The 20,063-nt window shown below is 33.4% G+C and overlaps 1 protein-coding gene across 1 annotated transcript in view; it reads right to left on the reverse strand.

Annotated features, from left to right (window-relative positions):
* The window catches only part of MMRN1 (multimerin 1), a 57,782-nt gene that overhangs the window by 30,939 nt on the left and 6,780 nt on the right, over positions 1 to 20,063 (reverse strand). Inside the window, exons 2-3 of the mRNA XM_032861685.1 lie at positions 5,932 to 6,051; positions 3,108 to 3,214 (exon numbers count right to left, since the gene is read on the reverse strand). Coding sequence (XP_032717576.1) covers positions 3,108 to 3,214; positions 5,932 to 6,051 — 227 coding nt within the window. The remainder of the gene's footprint in view (positions 1 to 3,107; positions 3,215 to 5,931; positions 6,052 to 20,063) is intronic.

A 20,063-nucleotide genomic window follows, 5' to 3' on the forward strand; every position in this document is an offset into this window, starting at 1 on the left:
CACAAAATTAGGTCCTTTTCTGAAGATAAACTCTTTGCTCCTCAAAAAGGCATACCAAATGTAAAATACATCAAAACTATTACTTTGCTGTTGAACTTAATGCTTCTTCCTTTTTTTAACCAACAAATTCTATTCACTTAGACTTCCTAAAAAGTTGGTTTCCTCTTGATAGTATGACTAATATTTTAATAAGATAATCTAGAACATTTAACCAGAATTTTGATTATCTAAATTGTAGCAAAATGAGCATGTATGAAGGGTCAGTAATATTACAAACAGTGTATTGTAGAGTAAGACAACAGGAAGAATTGCCTCATGGATTTTGAATTACAATATCCCTTTCTAACAGATTGGAGATGGAGCTGTAGAGGAGTTGGGGGGAGAAAGAAAAAGAAACAGGTAGAGAAGTGGAAGAGGAGAAATAAAAGAGAGTACAGTGGCTAACTGTTCTATTTTATTCCTGTTCTATGACTCTTCCCTGTATATTTAAAAAGACTACTCTACTGCAATCTAAGTGAAAAAGAAATTGTTACTTTGTATTATGACATTTATTTTATTTGTGGGGATGGAACTTTTGGGGAAAGTAGGGATTTGTAAAATGTATGTAGTATTTTACAAATTTTCTACGTATGAAATGATCTCCTGATGTGAAGGCCTGACACTGAAGTAATTATCACAGTAGCTACATGACCAGGTTATTCCAAACCCTTGAGGGTTCTGAAGAAGCTTAAAGAATGGATGAGCCACACTGATTATTCCTGTCATATTTGGGGCTGCTTGTCATATGAGACAGTGTGAAGAGTGTTGTCAAAAGAAACCTGACAATTTTCCCTTCCATATAAGAATGAGAATGTTGGCACATATATAAAGTGTGATGGTTGTGGAGGGGTGGGGGGGACTTGGACTGTAGGAAGGAGGAATCAGAAGGGGAAAATGTGTAAAGAAAGAAGGGAAGGAAGGAAAAGAAGCCCAGGATAGATGAAATAATTGAAGACTGATTCAAGGGACAAAGACACAGTAGTTCTTGATACTACCAGTGCATCAACTGCACTAATAAAAAATTCAACAGCTTTTATGTATTGCAATAAAAGTGAAGAGTAGCATGGTCAGAATATAGTAGGGAGCAGTAGGGTGTTTTGTTTTGTTTTTTTTTTTTTTTGAATCACAGTGATATTGAGTTGATTATATGACATGACACAATGGGCATAGCTGCAATCAGAAAGTTATTTCTACTGCAGATTTCAATAGAAAGATGACTTTTACACAACAGCTTAATCAGCAGATGCCTGAATTATGAGTAATTCTAATTATTGTACTGTGACAGAAGGTCATAGATCTGTTCTGGAATATTGTTGTTAATGGGATTCAAGATGACGATTTGTAAATCTAATATTAAAAATATCCACAGGTTGCTTCCAAACAGAACATGAGATGTCAGTAAATAATCAAAGCTAAACTGTTTGAATTTAATTTAAATATTTCATGTGATGCTTTGAAAAAAAAAAAGAGGGGATGACAATACATAGTAGATATTCAAAACTGTCAACTAGCCTTGTTTCTTGTGTGTACATTTGTGATGGAATTCTATGATTTTTCCTCATAGATGTTTATAGTCCACCTTAGTGATTAATAATCGATTAGTAGGTAAGAAGGACAAAGTATGAAGTAATGGCAGTTCATAATCAGCGATAGCCTATGACATTCCTTGACATAAAGATTTTGCTTCTTGCTACGCATCAACGTTCAGTTCTGTAGGTGCAACAGGGTGTGTAATGACAGTCTAAATTTCTAGAAAGGTATTCTGTGAACAAACGCTTGAATCTTTAAGAATAATAATGGAACTAATACTCCTAAGATAGCCTTCATGGAATTAGTACTCCTCAGATCTTCTGCATGAAAGAAGAAAAATATAGAAACTAGTCTTAGACTTAGAAATACAGTTCTAAATACTGTTCATAACTTTTATCATCTGCTATAAACAGATTATAAACAAATATGTTTTACCACTGGGAATAGAACTGTGCAACTCACATAAATTAGGAATCTTCTGAAAGTAGGATCATATTTGGACTTTTTAACTATGCTAAATTATCTTGTTTCTGAATACTTTTGGCATAGATGAAATTTTATTTAAAAGTTTACTTTACCTGATTATAAATGCAGTACATATTCATATTATACCCTGAAAATATATTAAATTTTTATGATATCTCTGAAATTCAGGCCAAACCCAGAACAAATAGCATTACAGTTGAATTTGCCTACAGATTCTCACTGAATGGGCTAGAAAAACCATATATAACATCCCTAACGAAACTGCAAGTTTCCTAGAGCTTTTGTACTACAACTTTCTTTTTTTAAATGTGAATCATAATGGTTTCTCCACGCTTACATTAATTTTTAATCACAGTCTCTCACACTGCTGATTGAATTCCTCACCATTGCTAATGGTTTTTCTTGTAATATTCATTCGTTTAAAATATGTATGCTGATGCCATATCTTATTTTTCAAAGGAAACTTGTTTAAAGCCAAGAGCAACATAATAGCCACACGGATGTTAGGCCACAGCAGGTTACTATGTGTTTGATTAGCCTTGCCACCAGAAAATCCTTAAAATCACAGTTGATAAAATGGCTCTATTAGGATTTAAGAAGAAAAGCACAATTACTCATGCTACACTTGTATATTCTTTAAAACTGAATTTCATTCACATACATAATATTATTTCAAATAATTGAACTGGAACAAAACTAGAAGGTAGTTTATTTTCATATAGGGTCACTTCTAATGATTATTTAAAATATAAAATTAGGATTTCTGATATTTTAATAAAGCATGCTTCCATAGCATATAGTTAAGAAAAAATGTGATAGATCTCCACTTACTCATCCTCTAAAACTAACATAACAATATAGGAATATGTAAGATATCTCATTATGAGATTTGGGGTGCTAAACTAGCTGCTAAGTTGGAAAGCTCTAGAGACATAACAGTTTTAATGAGTTGGCTACATGTTCATTAACTTTGGTTCAAAAGGGAAAATACAACTCTTTTCTTCACTGGAATCAGTTGCTTATTCTCCAAAAGTCTTATGCTTAAAATGTACCTTTCAGCTGACATTTTGCTCCACTGAATCCAGGACAACACTTCCATTCCAATGAGGTAACGATTTTATGTTGCATCCTGTAGACAGGATTTGTTATCTTCTGAGATCTGGAGAGGAGAGCAATTATTTGTCTCACATTAAATTATCAGTTGGGATAATTAAAGTTTTGGAAACAATATCTAAAATATGAGAAACATTCAATAAATATTATCTGTTATTATTATATTCTTCATCATCAATATTATCATTTTATATATACATATAATAATTATTATTATTATATTTTTTTTGAGAGAGAAAGACAGCACATGAGAGGTCAGAGTAGGGCAGGGGGAGAGGGAGAGAGAAAATCTTAAGCAGGCCCCATGCTCAGCATGGAGCCAGTGTGGGGATCCATCTCACAACCTTGAGTCATGACCTAAGCTGAAATCAAGTCAAACGTTTAACCAACTGAGCCATCCTGGTGCCCCTCATCGATATTAGTGTTAAACTTACATTTCTTTAAATAAATTACAAAAAGCATTAAATCTATGCTATTTGGTATTTTAAGTTTATACCTATCATTACATTTTCTAAACATAGCATAGCTTTTCTCTTGAAAATACTTTTTACAAAACCAAAGTTAAAACTTCTTTTAATTTTTTAAAAATAGCTTATGAGGACAATTTCCTTTATTTCAATTCTTAGTATTTCTTATATCGTTAGAGTTAAAAGGATCTGTTTCCCCTAGATAAATATCAAATAACTTAAATTTTGTAATGGTGATCTAATTGAAATTACAATGACCACTATGATTTTAACCTGCAGTGTTCCCTTTCTCAAATTTTAAAATATTAATTTTTAATATCATTTCTTTCATATGGTATTTATCTCTGATAGAAAGAGACAGAGAAGAGAGGGAGAGAGGAAGATATCTAATACGAGAAAATATTTCTGAGAAGAAACCATGGAAGGGAAATGAAGAAATTACAGCATTTTAACATAGCAATCAATATAAATGGTGAATGGTACTAAATCTAGGCCCTATATATATAAATGTAAATCTATAAATACAATTTGGGCATATTATTCTTACCCCTATGACTTTAATATTTAGCTAATATTTATCAAGTGAGGCTATCACTTACCTTAATTTTTGTATTGGTTCTATATGGAAAATATTATTATTATAATCATGATATGCTGATGAGGAACATGAGGAACAGAGAGATGAAATAACGTGCTCAAAGTTTCAAATCTAAAAGTGATCGGGGTGGAATTTTAATCCATGCTCCATGGGTTAGCCTCCCTTTAATTATCTAGCTTGTCCCCTACAACTATGTGGGGCCAACAATAGTCAATTTTGTGGATAAACTCTGATCATGTGAGGGAATGTATTGGAGCCAACTGGGCTTTAGGAGACTTGAGTTTTAGTTTCTGCTGTGACCTGAAGGGTAATTCAATATGTGTGAGGTTATTCCTCAGTTTTAAGATGAGCTACAAGTTCTTCCCATCTCTCAAAGTAGGCTAGTCATTTATCTGGGTTTATTTCAGGAAATTCTATTCAGTAAGTAACTCTGTCCAGTGAAATAGCTCCAGTCCAGTAGCTAAAGCTAAATAGAAAGTAAGGCTGTTTGGAAAAGGACCCTTAAGAGTTTCCTAAGATGAACTCAAGCAGATAGTTGCATTATTATTAAGGTCAATGTCCCTGCTTTAGCAAACGAGATCCCTGCTAGATGTGGTTCTGGCATAATAAAAGAGAAAGTGACAAACACTGCATAGGTACTGAAATAATGAATGAATGGAGAGACACGTTCAAAGATAGAGAAAGATAAGAGATGAGAATAAGGATCCATATTTCTGGTTTGTTTAAAGAGAGAGAGAGACTCACCTTGAACTCAGAAAGGCAGTATAATGGGGTTGCTGTGGTAATATTTTCATTAGTGAAGAATTAACAATGCATTCTGTGTATCATGTCAACAAGGAAATTGCCACAAAGGGAGTAAATGCTGAAAGCAGCACTGGAGCTCAGCTCTCTCAAATCCCTAAGATGTGCTTAGCTCTCTGGACCATGAACCTTAGCTATTCCTCCAGGGAGTAAGAAACACCTTGATTTTTACATATCCTTCCTGTGCACTGTTCCAGACTGCCAATGTGTCAGATTCATTGCCTCACTTATTTGTACGACAATTTGCATAACATGAGACATCATGGCCTGAATAATAATTTGTTTTTATTTCAGGGTCTTCTGAAACACCTTCAGATAAGCTACTGTGACTGTATGAATTCAAAGAACTTATTACTCAGCCCCACATTTGAACAATTTTTAAATGTCCTAAATAGGTTTTTTAAAAAATGAAAATTAAATAACATGAATCATTAAAGTAGACATAGAAAGAAAGGCCCCACTTAGCTGTTTAATCACGCACAATTGCAATTAAGTTATGGACATTTTTCTGACCTAATATGAAGCAGAAATTATCAATAAAATTTTAAAACTGCATATGAATGTCATAAGAATTAAAGGACAGGATTATTGATCAGGTCATAGAGTAAAGGTAATAGTAATAGTAAAAATGGAAATAAGCATGAAAGTTAACATTTACTGAAGACTCACAAAGTATCTGTTCCTAGGCTAAGCATATTACTGCATTATCTCACATATTCTAAAAATTCCCATATGAAGCATGTATTACTTACCCCAAATCACGCATCTAATTTACTGTGGTGACCCTACGCTGACCCCATTATACACATACGCACTTGGGATGATTAACTTTGTATATTCCAAAACATGCACAAATACACTATAAGCAGTGGCTATTTTCAAAAAAATGTCACATACCTCTGAGGACAGGATCCACTCGCCCAGCCACAAGACCCTCTCCCACTTGGAATATAAGTGACTTGGTTGTCTAGTATCACTGTGGGAGATAATCTGGTATGTACATAAGCACACCAATTCCTAAGGAAAAGATAAATTTTGTTAAAAAAATCATTGTCCAAAACAATTCTTTCCATGAAAATTATTTTCATAGGCCTCTATGAAAATAGAGTGGTGTTGTGAAGTAGGTATTTTTAAAAATTGGTCTCTATCTTTAAAATATCTGGAGATGAGAGAAAACACATTTGTTACTGCATTGTTGTACACATGAAAAGTAAAAAAACACTACAAGATCAAAGTAAATTAAGAATAAATAAGAGTTAAAACTAGAACTTGCATTGTTCAGCTGTAAGTTAAGTAAAAATCCAAGACTGCCTTTATGGCAAATGTCAGTATTAGTACTTAGATTGTAGACTCAGATGTAGGCCCATTACTTCTAATGAACAATGTGCAATAAGACAAAAGCAAATAAGTAAATGCTGTAAGAATCAAAAGAGAGAAAAAAATAACTATTATTAGTAGCAGATGCTATGACTTGAATAAAAAATATGAAATAGCCCAGATGCAAATGATTAAAAGAATTCAGCATGTAGTTAAGATCAATACAAATTTTTTATAATTAATAAAAACGTATGGCCACAACATTAAGATCAGTTATGGTTCAGTGTACTAACAATAAATTTTAAAAAAGCAGTACTTATAATAACAAATATAACATTATTCTTTTTAAATCTAACAAAAGTAGTGTAAGATATAACATATAAATTTTAAGCTTTATTCAAAGGCCCAAAAGAAAATCCAATAAATCCTATTAATGGATAGAAATAGCCAATGTAAAAATGTCAATTCTCCTCAAATTAATCTACAGATTTAGAGCCTTTTTAAGTCAAACTTTAATTCGATACAAGTGAATGACCTTATTCTATTTTTTATGTAATAAACTAAAAACACAAATTTCAGAAATTTCTGTCTCTGGCCATTACAGACTATCAGATTTACTTTCCTTTGGTAAATTCTATAAAGCTGGACAAGATATATAAAGGAACAACAGATAATACATGAAATGAATTTTTGAGAGAAGGGAACAACATGATGTGAATTCCATATTGAATCTAGTTTTCTGTCTGCAAACAGTTTTCAAGCTACATTGCAAAGGAATAGGTCCAAAGAGAGAGAGCACTGGGTGAAGGAAATATATATGAGTTTGGGGCTGCTGAGGTGGTTAGAATATGTAGATAAAGTTCATAAAATGAGGGGGGTAGCAGAGATGTCATCTTAAGTCAACATAGGGTTTCCTTAAATGAAATAAGATGGGATTGGGAGGGAGACAAACCATAAGAGACTCTAAATGTCACAAAACAAACTGAGGGGGGCTGGGGGGAGGGGGGTAGGGAGAGGGCAGTGGGGTTATGGACACTGGGGAGGGTATGCGCTATGGTGAGTGCTATGAAGTGTATAAACCTGGCGATTCACAGACCTGTACCCCTGGGGCTAATAATACATTATATGTTTATAAAAAAAATAAAAAATTAAAACAAAACAAAAAAAATAGGGTTTCTTATAAATCGTGGGTTGAATACCATGCAGAGCTTGCAAATAATAGTCTTTTCAAGGCCTCCAGAGAACAAATATTGTGAAGCTGTGTGAGCTGAACAGATTCCAGATTTTATCCCATCATGGAGAATTCTGACCAGCCAAAGAGGAGAGGCTCATTAAACATCTGAGTGTTCTCCTGAACCTAACAATATCTGTATCTAGTAAGGTAAGTCTAATTTACACATACTCCAACAAAACCTTAACAAAAATCCCATCCTTGATATAACTAACTCCATGCCAGAACAAAAATCAATGCTCTTTAAGGGAAGACAACAAAATCTGTTCAGAACGTAGCATCCCAGCATAAAAAATAAACAATAATAAGAACCGGATATGTGAAGAAGGTGGAATATAGGACCAATATACAAGTAAACATCCAATAAACAGAGACAAAACAAAACAGAGATGACATAGATGTTGAATTGGCAGGCAACCAAAGACTGAAATAGTTATTGTAAACCTGTTCACGATTATTAAGGAAAAAATGAGCATAATCAATAAACTCATGGCAAATCTAAAAAAAAAATAACCATTAAATAGAACAAAAACATACAAGATATGAATAAAATTTGTCTGGATTGGGCTTAACAGAAGTGTGGATCCTGGACATTAAGATCAATGAACTTGGAGGTAGGGCAAAAGAAACTATCCAATCTGAAGTACTGAGGAAAAAATATTAAAACAAATGAACAGAAACTCAAGTGGTCTAAAATATATTAGAGTTCTAGAAGAGTAGGAGAAAAAGATCAAGAAAGAGCAAATAATTGAAGAAATAAGGGCTGAAATTTTTCTAAAGAATATCAGTCTTCAGATCTAAGAAGTTCAGTGAATCCAGGAAGATAAACACAAAGTAAAACTTCCCTTAAACACGTTATAGATAAATTCCAGATAAAAAACATAGATAAAGGAAGGCAGACATTGATTCAGAAAAGAAGGGAACTACCTCAACTTAATAAAGGGCATCTATGAAAAACCTACAGCTAACATCATACTAAACGTTTAAAGAATGAAAGCTTCCACTTGAGATCAAGAATAAAACTAGAATGTCTGCTCTTGTAACTTCTATTTAATATTTTACTATAAGTTCTAGTCAAGCAATTATATACATATATATATGTGTGTATATATATATATATATATATACACACATATATATATATATGATTGAAAACATATCATAGAAATATATTTCTCCTATGTAGAAAATTATTAAAAATCCACAAAAATGTTACTGGAACTTATATGCAAATATAGCAAGGTTTCAATATACAAAGAGCAATTGTATTTCTGCATACTAGCAATGAACTACTCAAAGATGAAATTAAGAAAACAATTCCACTTACAATAGCATCAGAAATAAGCACATGCTCAGGAACGTACTTAACAAAGGAAGTACAAAAATGGCAAAATATCATTGAAAGAAAGACAACCTAAATAAATGGAAACTGTCCATCGACTAGAAGACTTAACATTGTTAGAATGGCAATACTCCCTAAACTGATCTATATCTTCAACACAATCCCAGTCAAAATCCCTCCTGCCTTTTTTTGCAGAAATTTAAAGGGGTTTTTAAAATTCATGTGGAAATGCAATAAACTCAGAATAGCTAAAACAATATTGAAAAATAAATGGAAGGGGGCGCCTGGGTGGCTCAGTGGGTTAAAACCTCTGCCTTTGGCTCAGGTCATGGTCCCAGGGTCCTTGGATCAAGCCCCGCATCGGGCGCTCTGCTCAGCAGGGAGCGTGCCTCCCCCACCCTCTGCTTCCCTTTCTGCCTACTTGTGATCTCTGTCAAATAAATAATAAAATCTTTAAAAAAGCAAAAGCAAGAGCAAAAAGAAATGGAGGGCTCATTCCTCACATTATCCAATATCAAAGCTTATTACAAACTACAGTAAGTGAGACTGTATTTGACCAGCCTAAGAATAGTGCTATAGATCAATGGAAGATAATTTAGAGTTTAGAAAATAAACCTTACATTTATCATCAACCAATTTTTGACAACAGTGCCAAACAATTCAATGGGGAAAGATTATTCTTTTCAACCAATAATGGTAAGTTAAATTGATAGCCACAGACAAACAGATAAAGTCGGACCCCTATATCTCATACCAGATATAAAAGTCAACTCAAAAATTGATCAAAGACTTAAAAGTAAGAGCTAAAACTGTAAGACAATTAGAAGAAAGCAAAGACATATATCCACATGACCTGAGATTATCTTGCCAATGTAATAAGACAAGAAAGAGAAGTGAAGTCACCCAGTGACTTCAAACATAAAAGTATGTTTACTTGCAGAAAACTTAGGTTTTATGTAGAAGATCATGATGAATCTACAAAAAAAAAAAAAAAAAAAAAAGCTATTGGAGATAATTAGTGAACTTAGCAAGATCTAAAGCAAATATACAGAAAAATAAATGTTTTTAAATGTAGTAACTAAAATACTTAACTGTATAAAGTTTAAGAATTTTTGTTCATGTAAAGACACCAGAAGTGATTGGAAAAGAGAGGCTATGGGGCATCTGGGTAGCTCAGTCGGTTGAATGTCCGACTCTTGGTTACAGCTCTGGTCAGGATCTCAGGATGGTGAGATTGAGCTTTGCAATGAATGACTCTGCACTCAGCTTGGGGTCTGCTTAAGATTGTCTCCCTCTCGCTCTGCCCCTGCCCCAAACTCCCTCTCTGTCTAAAAAGAGAGATAGAGAGAGAGAGAGAGAGAAAGAGAGAGACTATGAATCAGAAGATTAATATTCATAATATATAATAAATTCCCACCAATGAGTAAGACAAGGACAGGATAAAAATAGAACAATAGAAAAATTGACAAACTACTTGAACAAACATTTTATACAAGGAAATACCAATGGCCATTAAGCATATAAAAAGGTCAATTTTGTTGGTGTCAAGAAAATGCAAATTAAGATCACAATGTAATAATATTTGATACTCCAGAATAAGCAAACATTGAGAATTCAACAATCTCACATAGAGAGGATATAGAGAATAGGAGGAATCTCTTAAATACTGTTGACAGAAGTATATATTGGTACAACCACTTTGAAAAACAATTTGTTAATATTATGTGAAAATGAACATGCAAATATCCTCTGACCCAGTGGCTATGCTTCTTGATACATATTTTAGAGAAACAACTGCACAGGTATACCAGGAATCATATATCTGAATATTTTTAGCAGTAGGCATTATTTATAATTATCAAAAACTGAAAGTGGCTCAAATGTCCATTTAACATAAAATGCAGAAATACATGCTGAAATATTTACACATGAACATTATTCACCTTTAAGAACTATAATATTAACTAATAGTTCAAATTTAACTTATATAACAAACCTATGTGATACAAGTAAGTTACAGAAGAAATACAGTATGATGCATTTTTCTTATGTAAAGCTAAAAAATAAAAGTGAACAATACATTGTTTAGGGATACCTGTATATATGGTAAAACTATATTTAATAATGTATCTATTTTGTATGGATCAAATATAGCATAATTTAAAATATTATGATTAAGAATAACATAAATAAATCCCCTCTTACAGACTTAGCTGACTTACTGTTCTGATACTCATGTCTTATCAATGAGACCATACTGCATCTACAACTCTTCTCAAACCAGTTTCTAAAAAACTTCCTTTATGTCCATCCATGTGTGCTTATTCTCTTCAACACACAAAATAGTATAGAAATAGCTGGGAAACTTCCACGGCATCAGAGTCATTTGCCACAAAAATATCATGATCAGACAAAAATGGCTCTTATTAAAGTACATATTTCTAGATGACATTCAAACATTAGAAGCCCCCCAAAATGATAAAGATATTTAAAGATATTCCCTACCTCAAGAAATTTTAAATCGTACATATACATTAATGCTAAAAATGGAGTTATAGGACATAGAGAGAGAATTAAATGTTAACTATTAAATTAATGCAGACACAAAACATCAATTATTTGCAATTGCATAAAAATAAGTTACTAAACAAATTACATGAGAAAGTAAGTTACCTAATACAGTTGGTGAGACCTAGTTGCTATAGGTAGAAGTCTGGAAAGTGTTTTTATTGTGCTTATAATATGTTACATAAATTATTTTTTTAATTTTTAAAGGTTGGTAGCAGAATATATATATAAACGTTGTTTTAGGGAAAGAAGGCTCAGCTTCACTCCTGGTTGTAATACCAAGTTATTTTATCATAAAGACCCTACACCATACTATGGAAAATTCTTAATACCTGTAGGTTAATTGAATGATTAAATTATATCATGAGTTTTTAAAATCCTTACTTTTTTTCCCTATTGTAAATATGCATTTGGTTACATTTAATTTAGATTCTTCTTTCTCATTTATAATGAGGTTTTTTGGGGGCAAGGGGCAGGGATGATTTACAAAATATGGTATTAAAAGAAATGTTATATGACAGTATAATCTAATCACTACAAGTTCAAATCAGTATGGGATGTATGCCTCTAAATCAGTAGAATGTTTAAAATCTATTTTGCCTAAAAATACAAATAATAATTAAAATAATACAAAAATCAATCTGGGGCACCTGGGTGGTTTAGTCGGTTAAGTATCTGACTTCTGCTCGGGTCATGATCTCAGGGTCTAGGGATGGAACCCCGGCTCAGGCTCCCTGCGCAGTGGTGAGTCTGCTTCTCCCTTTGCCTCCCCCCCGCTTGTGCTCGCTCTCTCTCTGTCAAATAAATAAATAAATAAAATCTTTAAAAAAATCAATCTAAATGTTAAAGACCAAAGGGGGTACACAGTTATTCCCTAGAGTAGAGACACTGAAGTTAATAAACATCTGCTTTGGAATATTTAGGCTTCTTAGGACCAAATGTTTTTTCTGCAAATAAAGCGGACTCCGTCATTCATCCACCTACAGCAAATACAGTGAGAACCTTATAGCTTATTGTGCAAGGGTCTTTTGAATGAGAAGTTTGAACGGTTAGTTCCATAAAGAAATAAAAAGACCTTTTGGCACAGTTTGTAAAAGCATGGTGAGACTTGCAAAAATACTGTGAAACAAAGAACTGGCAAAAGCAAGAAATAGAAATACAGAAGATTTCAAATTGAGAGGACCACAAAAAAGGGAGACTTTAAAATGTGAATTAGATTTCTTATGCAAATTCACTGATCATCCTAATTTTAGAGAACGAGCAGCTTCAACAGAAGCAGTTAAATAGTCTGTCACCTGAATTAGCTGCATGAGTGTTGAGGGAGGTGTACAAGGCAGGACAGAAAAAACAATATCTCCATCCCTACATACTCTGGGCTTTGGAAAAAGAGATGACAGCTGAATGGATAGGTGGATCGACTGATCGATACATGATAGATATAGATATCTGTTGTGAGACTGAATCACAGTGTCACCTGCAGAGATCTTTTTAAATTTCTAAACACTAAGGCAATCTCATGACTGAAAGAGTTGAGTAGGCAAAAAGCAGACCAGCAGATTGCTCATGGCCCAGCAATCTTTGATCCAGTGCAAATTGGAAGAACTACCCACAGCCAAAGAGCCCCTGGTGTGACTTGTAATTAGGTTTATGCTACTGATGAAATAAGCTCATTAAGGGATGTTAAAAATGTAAATAGAAATTTTAAAACCAAATTATTGGAAAATATAAGTTTAAAAATAGAAAATTAAGCATGGTAAGATGGTGACAGGTAGTATAAAGGCGAATGTAATGATCCCAGACAAGCATTTTGCTGAAATCTAAAAATCCTTTGTACCTTTCCATACTGATTATGGTGGATGGAGAGCAGTTACTTTGAAGTGTTCAGCTTTCCATGGGGTCGTAACCCTCCAAACAGAAGACTGCATTTGGGATTCTCTTTAAGGGTAATAACACGGTTTCTTTTGTGCTGCAGCATGTACGGAAAAAAGCTTGTATTGATTCTTTGGATTTTCCAAGTTAATATGTAAAAGGTTTGTTCTAGGGAAAACCAGGCAGCTCTGGTTACTTATGAAGATCAGCCAGCTTGCAGACCATGCAAAATAGAAGGAAGAAAAAGGATTCCAGCTGGACTTAAGTAACTTGAATTCTTGTGGATAGTGAACGAAGAGAAGCATCGTAAATAAACAGTCTACTCTATACTGTAATTTTGACTGAAATGTTTTAGAAACCTGGTCTCCCAAGGATCTAGTAAAAAGACTAAATTAAAAAAAATGTTCCATTAATTAGTGATTTGCCATTTGAAGCATAACCTGAAAATTCCGTGAGCCAATCCTATACATTCTTATCCTGAACCGACAGTAGACTGAGCAACAAAGGGGTCATTTAAATAATGACCAGAACAAATACTTTCTTTAAGAAATAAAAGACAACAAGGGCGCCTGGGTGCTCAGTGGGTTGAATCCTCTGCCTTCAGCTCGGGTCATGATCTCAGGGTCCTGGGGTCGAGCCCCACATCGGGCTCTCTGCTCAGCAGGGAGCCTGCTTCCTCCTCTCTCTCTGCCTGCCTCTCTGCCTACTTGTGATCTCTGTCAAATAAATAAATAAAATCTTTAAAAAAAAAAAGAAATAAAAGACAACAATCGACCAATTAACAGCGTCCATTTATATGTCTTTAAGACTCATATTGATAAATTGCTTGCCATCTTATCGTAAAAGGCAGAACGTTCAAACTTGTATACTGATAACCTGTGGCTTGAATTGACATAGTAACATGAAAATAATAGGAACTGTGGATATTCATTAGACATCAAGTTAAGCAAAGCCTCCACCAGAAATTAGCCAATGGCATATAATTTTTCCCTCGGAAGTTAGAGAAGATTTTGTGTTTGGGAGACTTTATGAAGTGAAGGGACTTTATGATTTTGTTTCCTGCCATCTCCTATTTAGAGGAATTTAGGGATTCAAAGAGGAACAAGAGGAAAATGAAACACAGTCACGGCTGCCTCTGAAAAAACATTCTCAGAGAAAGAGGATTATTTTGCAACTCTCCTATCAGCCCCCACACCTCACCTAACAAACACCTATGCCTCCTTGACTTGAGAATCATTCTTTACCTTGTAGCTAAAGGTGACCACAAATAAATGATAAAAATATATACATGTATTAATGAATTCATAAATGCCTCAAGGAAAGGACTGTTTCCTGTGGGACTTAATTTGTAGATAAGAATATTTGTTGATCCTTCACAAAAGAATAGTTCGTTCATGTTGCCACTCATTTATCTTATGAGGAACACTTTTGTTCTAATTACAAGGCAATGATTGCATGGAAATATATTCCAATAAAACCACCTGAGCTAAGTTTGTCCATCACTAACAGCGAAATTGTGAAATTATGGTATAGTACATCATCATACACTAAACCCCTGAAACACATAGCAATTAAATTCCCACCAAACTCAATGATGATTAGTAATATAAACATATTTTAAATATATCAAAAGTAGTCATGTGTTTTTAATGACAAGTGTTTACTATTTTTGTAAATCCAACCTGCTCATTTCTCAACTCGGTAGCATATGTGGTCAATTTCTTCTCTTTCTGCCCCTCTTTCTCCTACAAGTTAGTAAAAAGTAATTCATTTTAAAAGCAAAATAAATATCAAAAGCAAGAATATATCCTAACAAGCCTAATTTTGTTGATGTTAGTAATAAGGGAGGAAAACAATCAAATAAAGCCTTATGTGGTTCAGTAGTTCAGCTACTAAGTTCCTGAGGATAAATATATGCTCTAACTTTGTAAACAAAAAACGAACAAAACAAAACACCGGTTTTCAGATAACACCACTAACCAGAGTCAATGTTCTCCCTAGCACACTATCCTAATTTAACAATATCATTAAAATTTCACGGACAACAATAGCCAAAAGGTGGAAACAATCAAAGTGCCTAGGGACAGATGAATGGATAAACAAAATGTGACATATACTGGGGTGTGTGGGTGGCTCAGTTGTATGAGTGGCTACCTTGGGCTCAGATCATGAACCTATGGTCCTGAGATCAAGCCCCACATTGGCCTCCCTGCTCAGCGGGGAGCCTGCTTCTCCCTCTTCCTCTCCCTCTCCCTCTGCCTGCCATTCCCCTTGCTTGTGCTCTCTCTCTCTCTCACTCTATAATAAATATCTCTGTAATAAATTTATTAAATTTATCTATACATATTTATTATAGATAAATTTATAATAAATTTATATAAATTTATTTATGGATAAATAAATTTATCTGTAATAAATATCTCACTCTATAATAAATAAATTAAATAAATAAATGAATAAATAAAATCTTTTTTAAAAATGTGATATATAGGTATCTATCATCTATTTATCTACAATGGAATATTATTCCGTCTTAAAAAGGAAAGGAATTCTGCCACATGCTACAATATGAATGGTGAAAAGGGAGAAAGACAGAAAGGGAAGAAGAGGGAAAGGATGGATTTCTCTCAGTTTCACGACCATCATAAACACAGTTTTGCCCCCCTCTGTAAGTCAGACTTAGAAGGTCATTTTTGATGAACAAGGTTTTCATTCTCCTTCTACTCCACACATGTGGAAAATGAAGAAGAGATTGCATTTCTGTGTCTGGAGTTTTTGTTTCTGTTTTTTCCCTGAATGAAGCAGAAGGGGAGGAGCAGAGACTGGGATACTTACATAAGCGAAACAAAATAATAAGGAAAAGTTTCCCTGACTAGAGGGGCAGGTAACATAGCTGTTGACTTATGCTTGAGCCAGACTGACTACTTTGAGATTTTGACTCTACTGTTATCAGCCATTAGCTTGTTCATTACATGTGGCTTCCCCTTCTATATAGTAAGTATAATAATATAACCTATCTCACAGGGTTGTTGTGAGACCAAATGAATTAATATAAATCACTGCTGCTGCTGATTACATGATTCAGAGAGTTAGTAGGATTTTTTTTACCAAAAGACTAGGTAACTGTGTATCTACTAATATATTTATATATCTCCCGATTTTTGTCATATATGCAAATAGAGACACACGACTCCTTTTTCACTTCTCTAATGATCTGATAAATTTACCTTAACCGTAATTGCTTATACAGATATACATTATGTGTGTGTATATGTGTATATATATATTTTCTCCCTTCCCCCTACCTCCCCACTGCACCTCCCTCACTGCTCGCACTCTCTCAAATAAATAAATAAATAAAATCTTTAAAATAATAATAATAATTTCCAGAAAACCATTACAGAACATTATCATCATCCTTTTTGTTCAGATCACATGATGAGCTTAGCTCCTAGAATATTTATATATATATATATATATATATATATATATATATTTAAAATGTTTTGGTAGTCTTTTTTTAAAAAGATTTATTTATTTATTTATCTAAGGGAGAGAGAAACAGATGGTATAAGCAGGAAGAGGGGCTGAGGGAGAGAATTTTCAAGCAGACTCCCCACTGAGTGTGGAGCCCCACATAGGGTTTGATCTCACCACCCTGAGATCCTGAACTGAGCAGAAACCAAGAGTTGGACACTTAACAACTGTGCCATCCAGACACCCCAAAATGTTACTATAGTCTTAAAAAATTATGAACATAAATACTTCCCAAATGTTATGAAATCTTTATTTTATACAAGTCCTTATTTTTAATCGAACTATAATAAGAACACCTTTATCAAATTATTAATTTGAGAGACTAGAATTTACATGAGTTCACCAGTCATGAATGAGAAAGTACTCCAAAGGAAATAGACATATACACAATATGAAAGAAGAAATAATAGAAATTGAAAGGAAGTACTTAGATTTAGTAACGATTCTTAATGTAAATCACACATGGATAAAACATTAGACTTTTTATATTTAGTTTGGCCAATAGTCCAAAAGTAAGTTTGTCTAAATATTAATCTCCTTAAGAAAACAACTTATTTTCAAACAAAATTTTATTTGTAATTCATTAATATTTTAGTTTAAGTACCTTTATATAGTCCATGTTTTTCAAAATTCTACATAATATTTAACTTGGATAGAAGTATTAGTTTTATAAAAGAATCATGTAAAAATGTATTTAGAACTGGGACACCTTCATGGCTGAGTCAGTTAATCATCTGCCTTTGGCTCAGGTCCTGATGGGATGGAGCCCAATGTAGGGCTCCCAGCTCCCCAGGGAGACTGTTTCTCCCTCTGCCTGCCTCTCCTCCTGCTTGTACACTCTTTCTCTCTCTCTCTCTGGCAAATAAACTTAAAAAATAAATAAGGAAATAAAATATTTTTAAAACAGATTTTGAAAGGCAATCACACAATGCTCAGATCATGGGGAATTTCTAATATTCTGATACTTTGACTTTCCGGTTAATTTAGGTTTTAAGAACAAACTTTTTTTTTTACATACCAACTTTTGCAATTAAAGTCTTTTGTCAGATATCATTAATTTGCCTTTTATATTGGGCAGTGTATGGTAAATGTAATTGAGCTTTTGATGATAGAGGATTATACAGTGCTCAGAATCACAAATTATTGTGTATATATAATATTTTCAGTGCAAAATTTATTTTGCAAATTATTCAGAATAATTTATATTCTCTGAATATAAATAAAATAAAAAATAAATAATTTTATTCAAAATTATTCAGAGAATAAGCTGAATGTGTCCCCATTCCATAGAGTTTGAACAATTTAGTCCAACCTATTTTTTAAATTTTAAAGCTAATGATAGTATATTTTTAAGAGGCACATTGATTTAGAAATGTAGAACATATTATACATACAATATATATTTGTATATTTATAAGTAATAATTCTTAAAGTTATTTAAATATAATAGTTTTTCATAAATTTGTTTTATTTTACCTAATTTTATTTTATTTTTTGTTTCTTTTCTTCACAATCCGACTCAGCCTATTTGGGAACATTGTAAACTACTTCTATTCCAGTAGGTGTCAGGCTCTCCCAGTGTGCAGACCAGAAAGCCTCAGAAAAGGCATGCTAACAGATGCTATGATGCTTAATTCTATACTTAACTCCAGTTATTCCTGTAAACTGACTCTTTTAGCATTTTGTCTTAAATAATAAATGTTTAAAATAATATTTTCATATTGAAAAAGCCAAAAGGAAATACAAAAATTTTTCATTTAATCACCTAGGATTATGTAAGCACTCATTAAATTCTAGCATGTGTAATACAGTATGTATTTATATATCCAGTAGTAATTTAGGTAGGAGAAATATCAAAGGAATGAAATAAAAGGAAATTATTAATGAGACAAAATTAAGACACAGAATATTGTCCACTGAGTGTTGGTTTTCATTGGCAGTAATCTGGTAGATGCATTTATTTCCCAAGGAAATTTAAGAACATACTCTTTAACATAATGGTATGTTTCTCTTAAGAATTTTACAGCTTGTGAGAGTAATCCCCTTCAGATGCTATTAGGTTTGATAATAACTTTCAAAATACACATGACATAGATTGAATGTTTGTGTCCTCCCAAAATTTATATGTTGAAATCCAAATGCCCAATATAATAATATTGGGACTGGGGCCATTGGGAGACAGAAGTGCCCACTTGATGGGATTAGTGCTCTTATTTTTTTTTTAAATTTAATTTAATTTTTTTTAAAGATTTTATTTATTTATTTGACAGACAGAGATCACAAGGAGGCAGAGGCAGGCAGAGAGAGAGGAAGGGAAGCAGGCTCCCGGCTGAGCAGAGAGCCTGATGCGGGGCTCGATCCCAGGACCCTGAGATCATGACCTGAGCCGAAGGCAGAGGCTTTAACCCACTGAGCCACCCAAGCGCCCCTATTTTTTTTTTTTAAGATTTTATTTATTTATTTTTTATAGGGAGAGAAACAAAGAAGGCACAAGCAGGGGAGGTGGCAGGCAGAGGGAGAAGCAGGCTCCCCGCTGAGCAGGAAGCCTGATGTGGGACTCAATCCCAGGACCCTGGTATCATGACCTGAAACTAAAGGCAGACACTTAATTGAGCCACCCAGGCATCTCTGGGATTAGTGCTCTTATTAAAGAGGTCTTAGAGAGATTCTCTCATACCTTCTTTCATGTTTGAAATCTGGAAACCCAGAAAAGGGTTCTCCTCTGCCCATACTAATCTTAGACATCCAGTTTTCAAAACTGTGAGAAGTAAATTTCTGTTGTTTATAATCCAGTCGGTGTTATTTTGGTATAGCAGTCTCAAGGAACTGGGACAATATATAAATTTAGTTGATCAGATTTTTCACACCTAAAACCTACTCATAATTCACAGAAATAAGTAGAAAAATGCATATTACAATAGTAGAATTAATGTAATGGTTAGTTTTTATAATTTTAAGTATTTTTTTAATGTGTTCAAAATTTTTACTTAAAGTGATCTAGTGAAAGATTTAGAGAACTTGCCATTTTAAACATTATTTTAGAAGTCATAATTCATTTAAAGTAAGCTACCTATTTGCACACAAAACAAGTTATGTAGCTTATAGAAAAAGAGTAAATAAATGAAGTTCTAAAAGAAAGTCATTAAACTAAGCAAATAAGATGGT

The sequence above is a fragment of the Lontra canadensis genome, unplaced genomic scaffold (genome assembly GCF_010015895.1).
Source record: "Lontra canadensis isolate GAN:19392208 unplaced genomic scaffold, GSC_riverotter_1.0 scaffold1, whole genome shotgun sequence".
Classification (NCBI taxonomy): Eukaryota; Metazoa; Chordata; class Mammalia; order Carnivora; family Mustelidae; genus Lontra; species Lontra canadensis.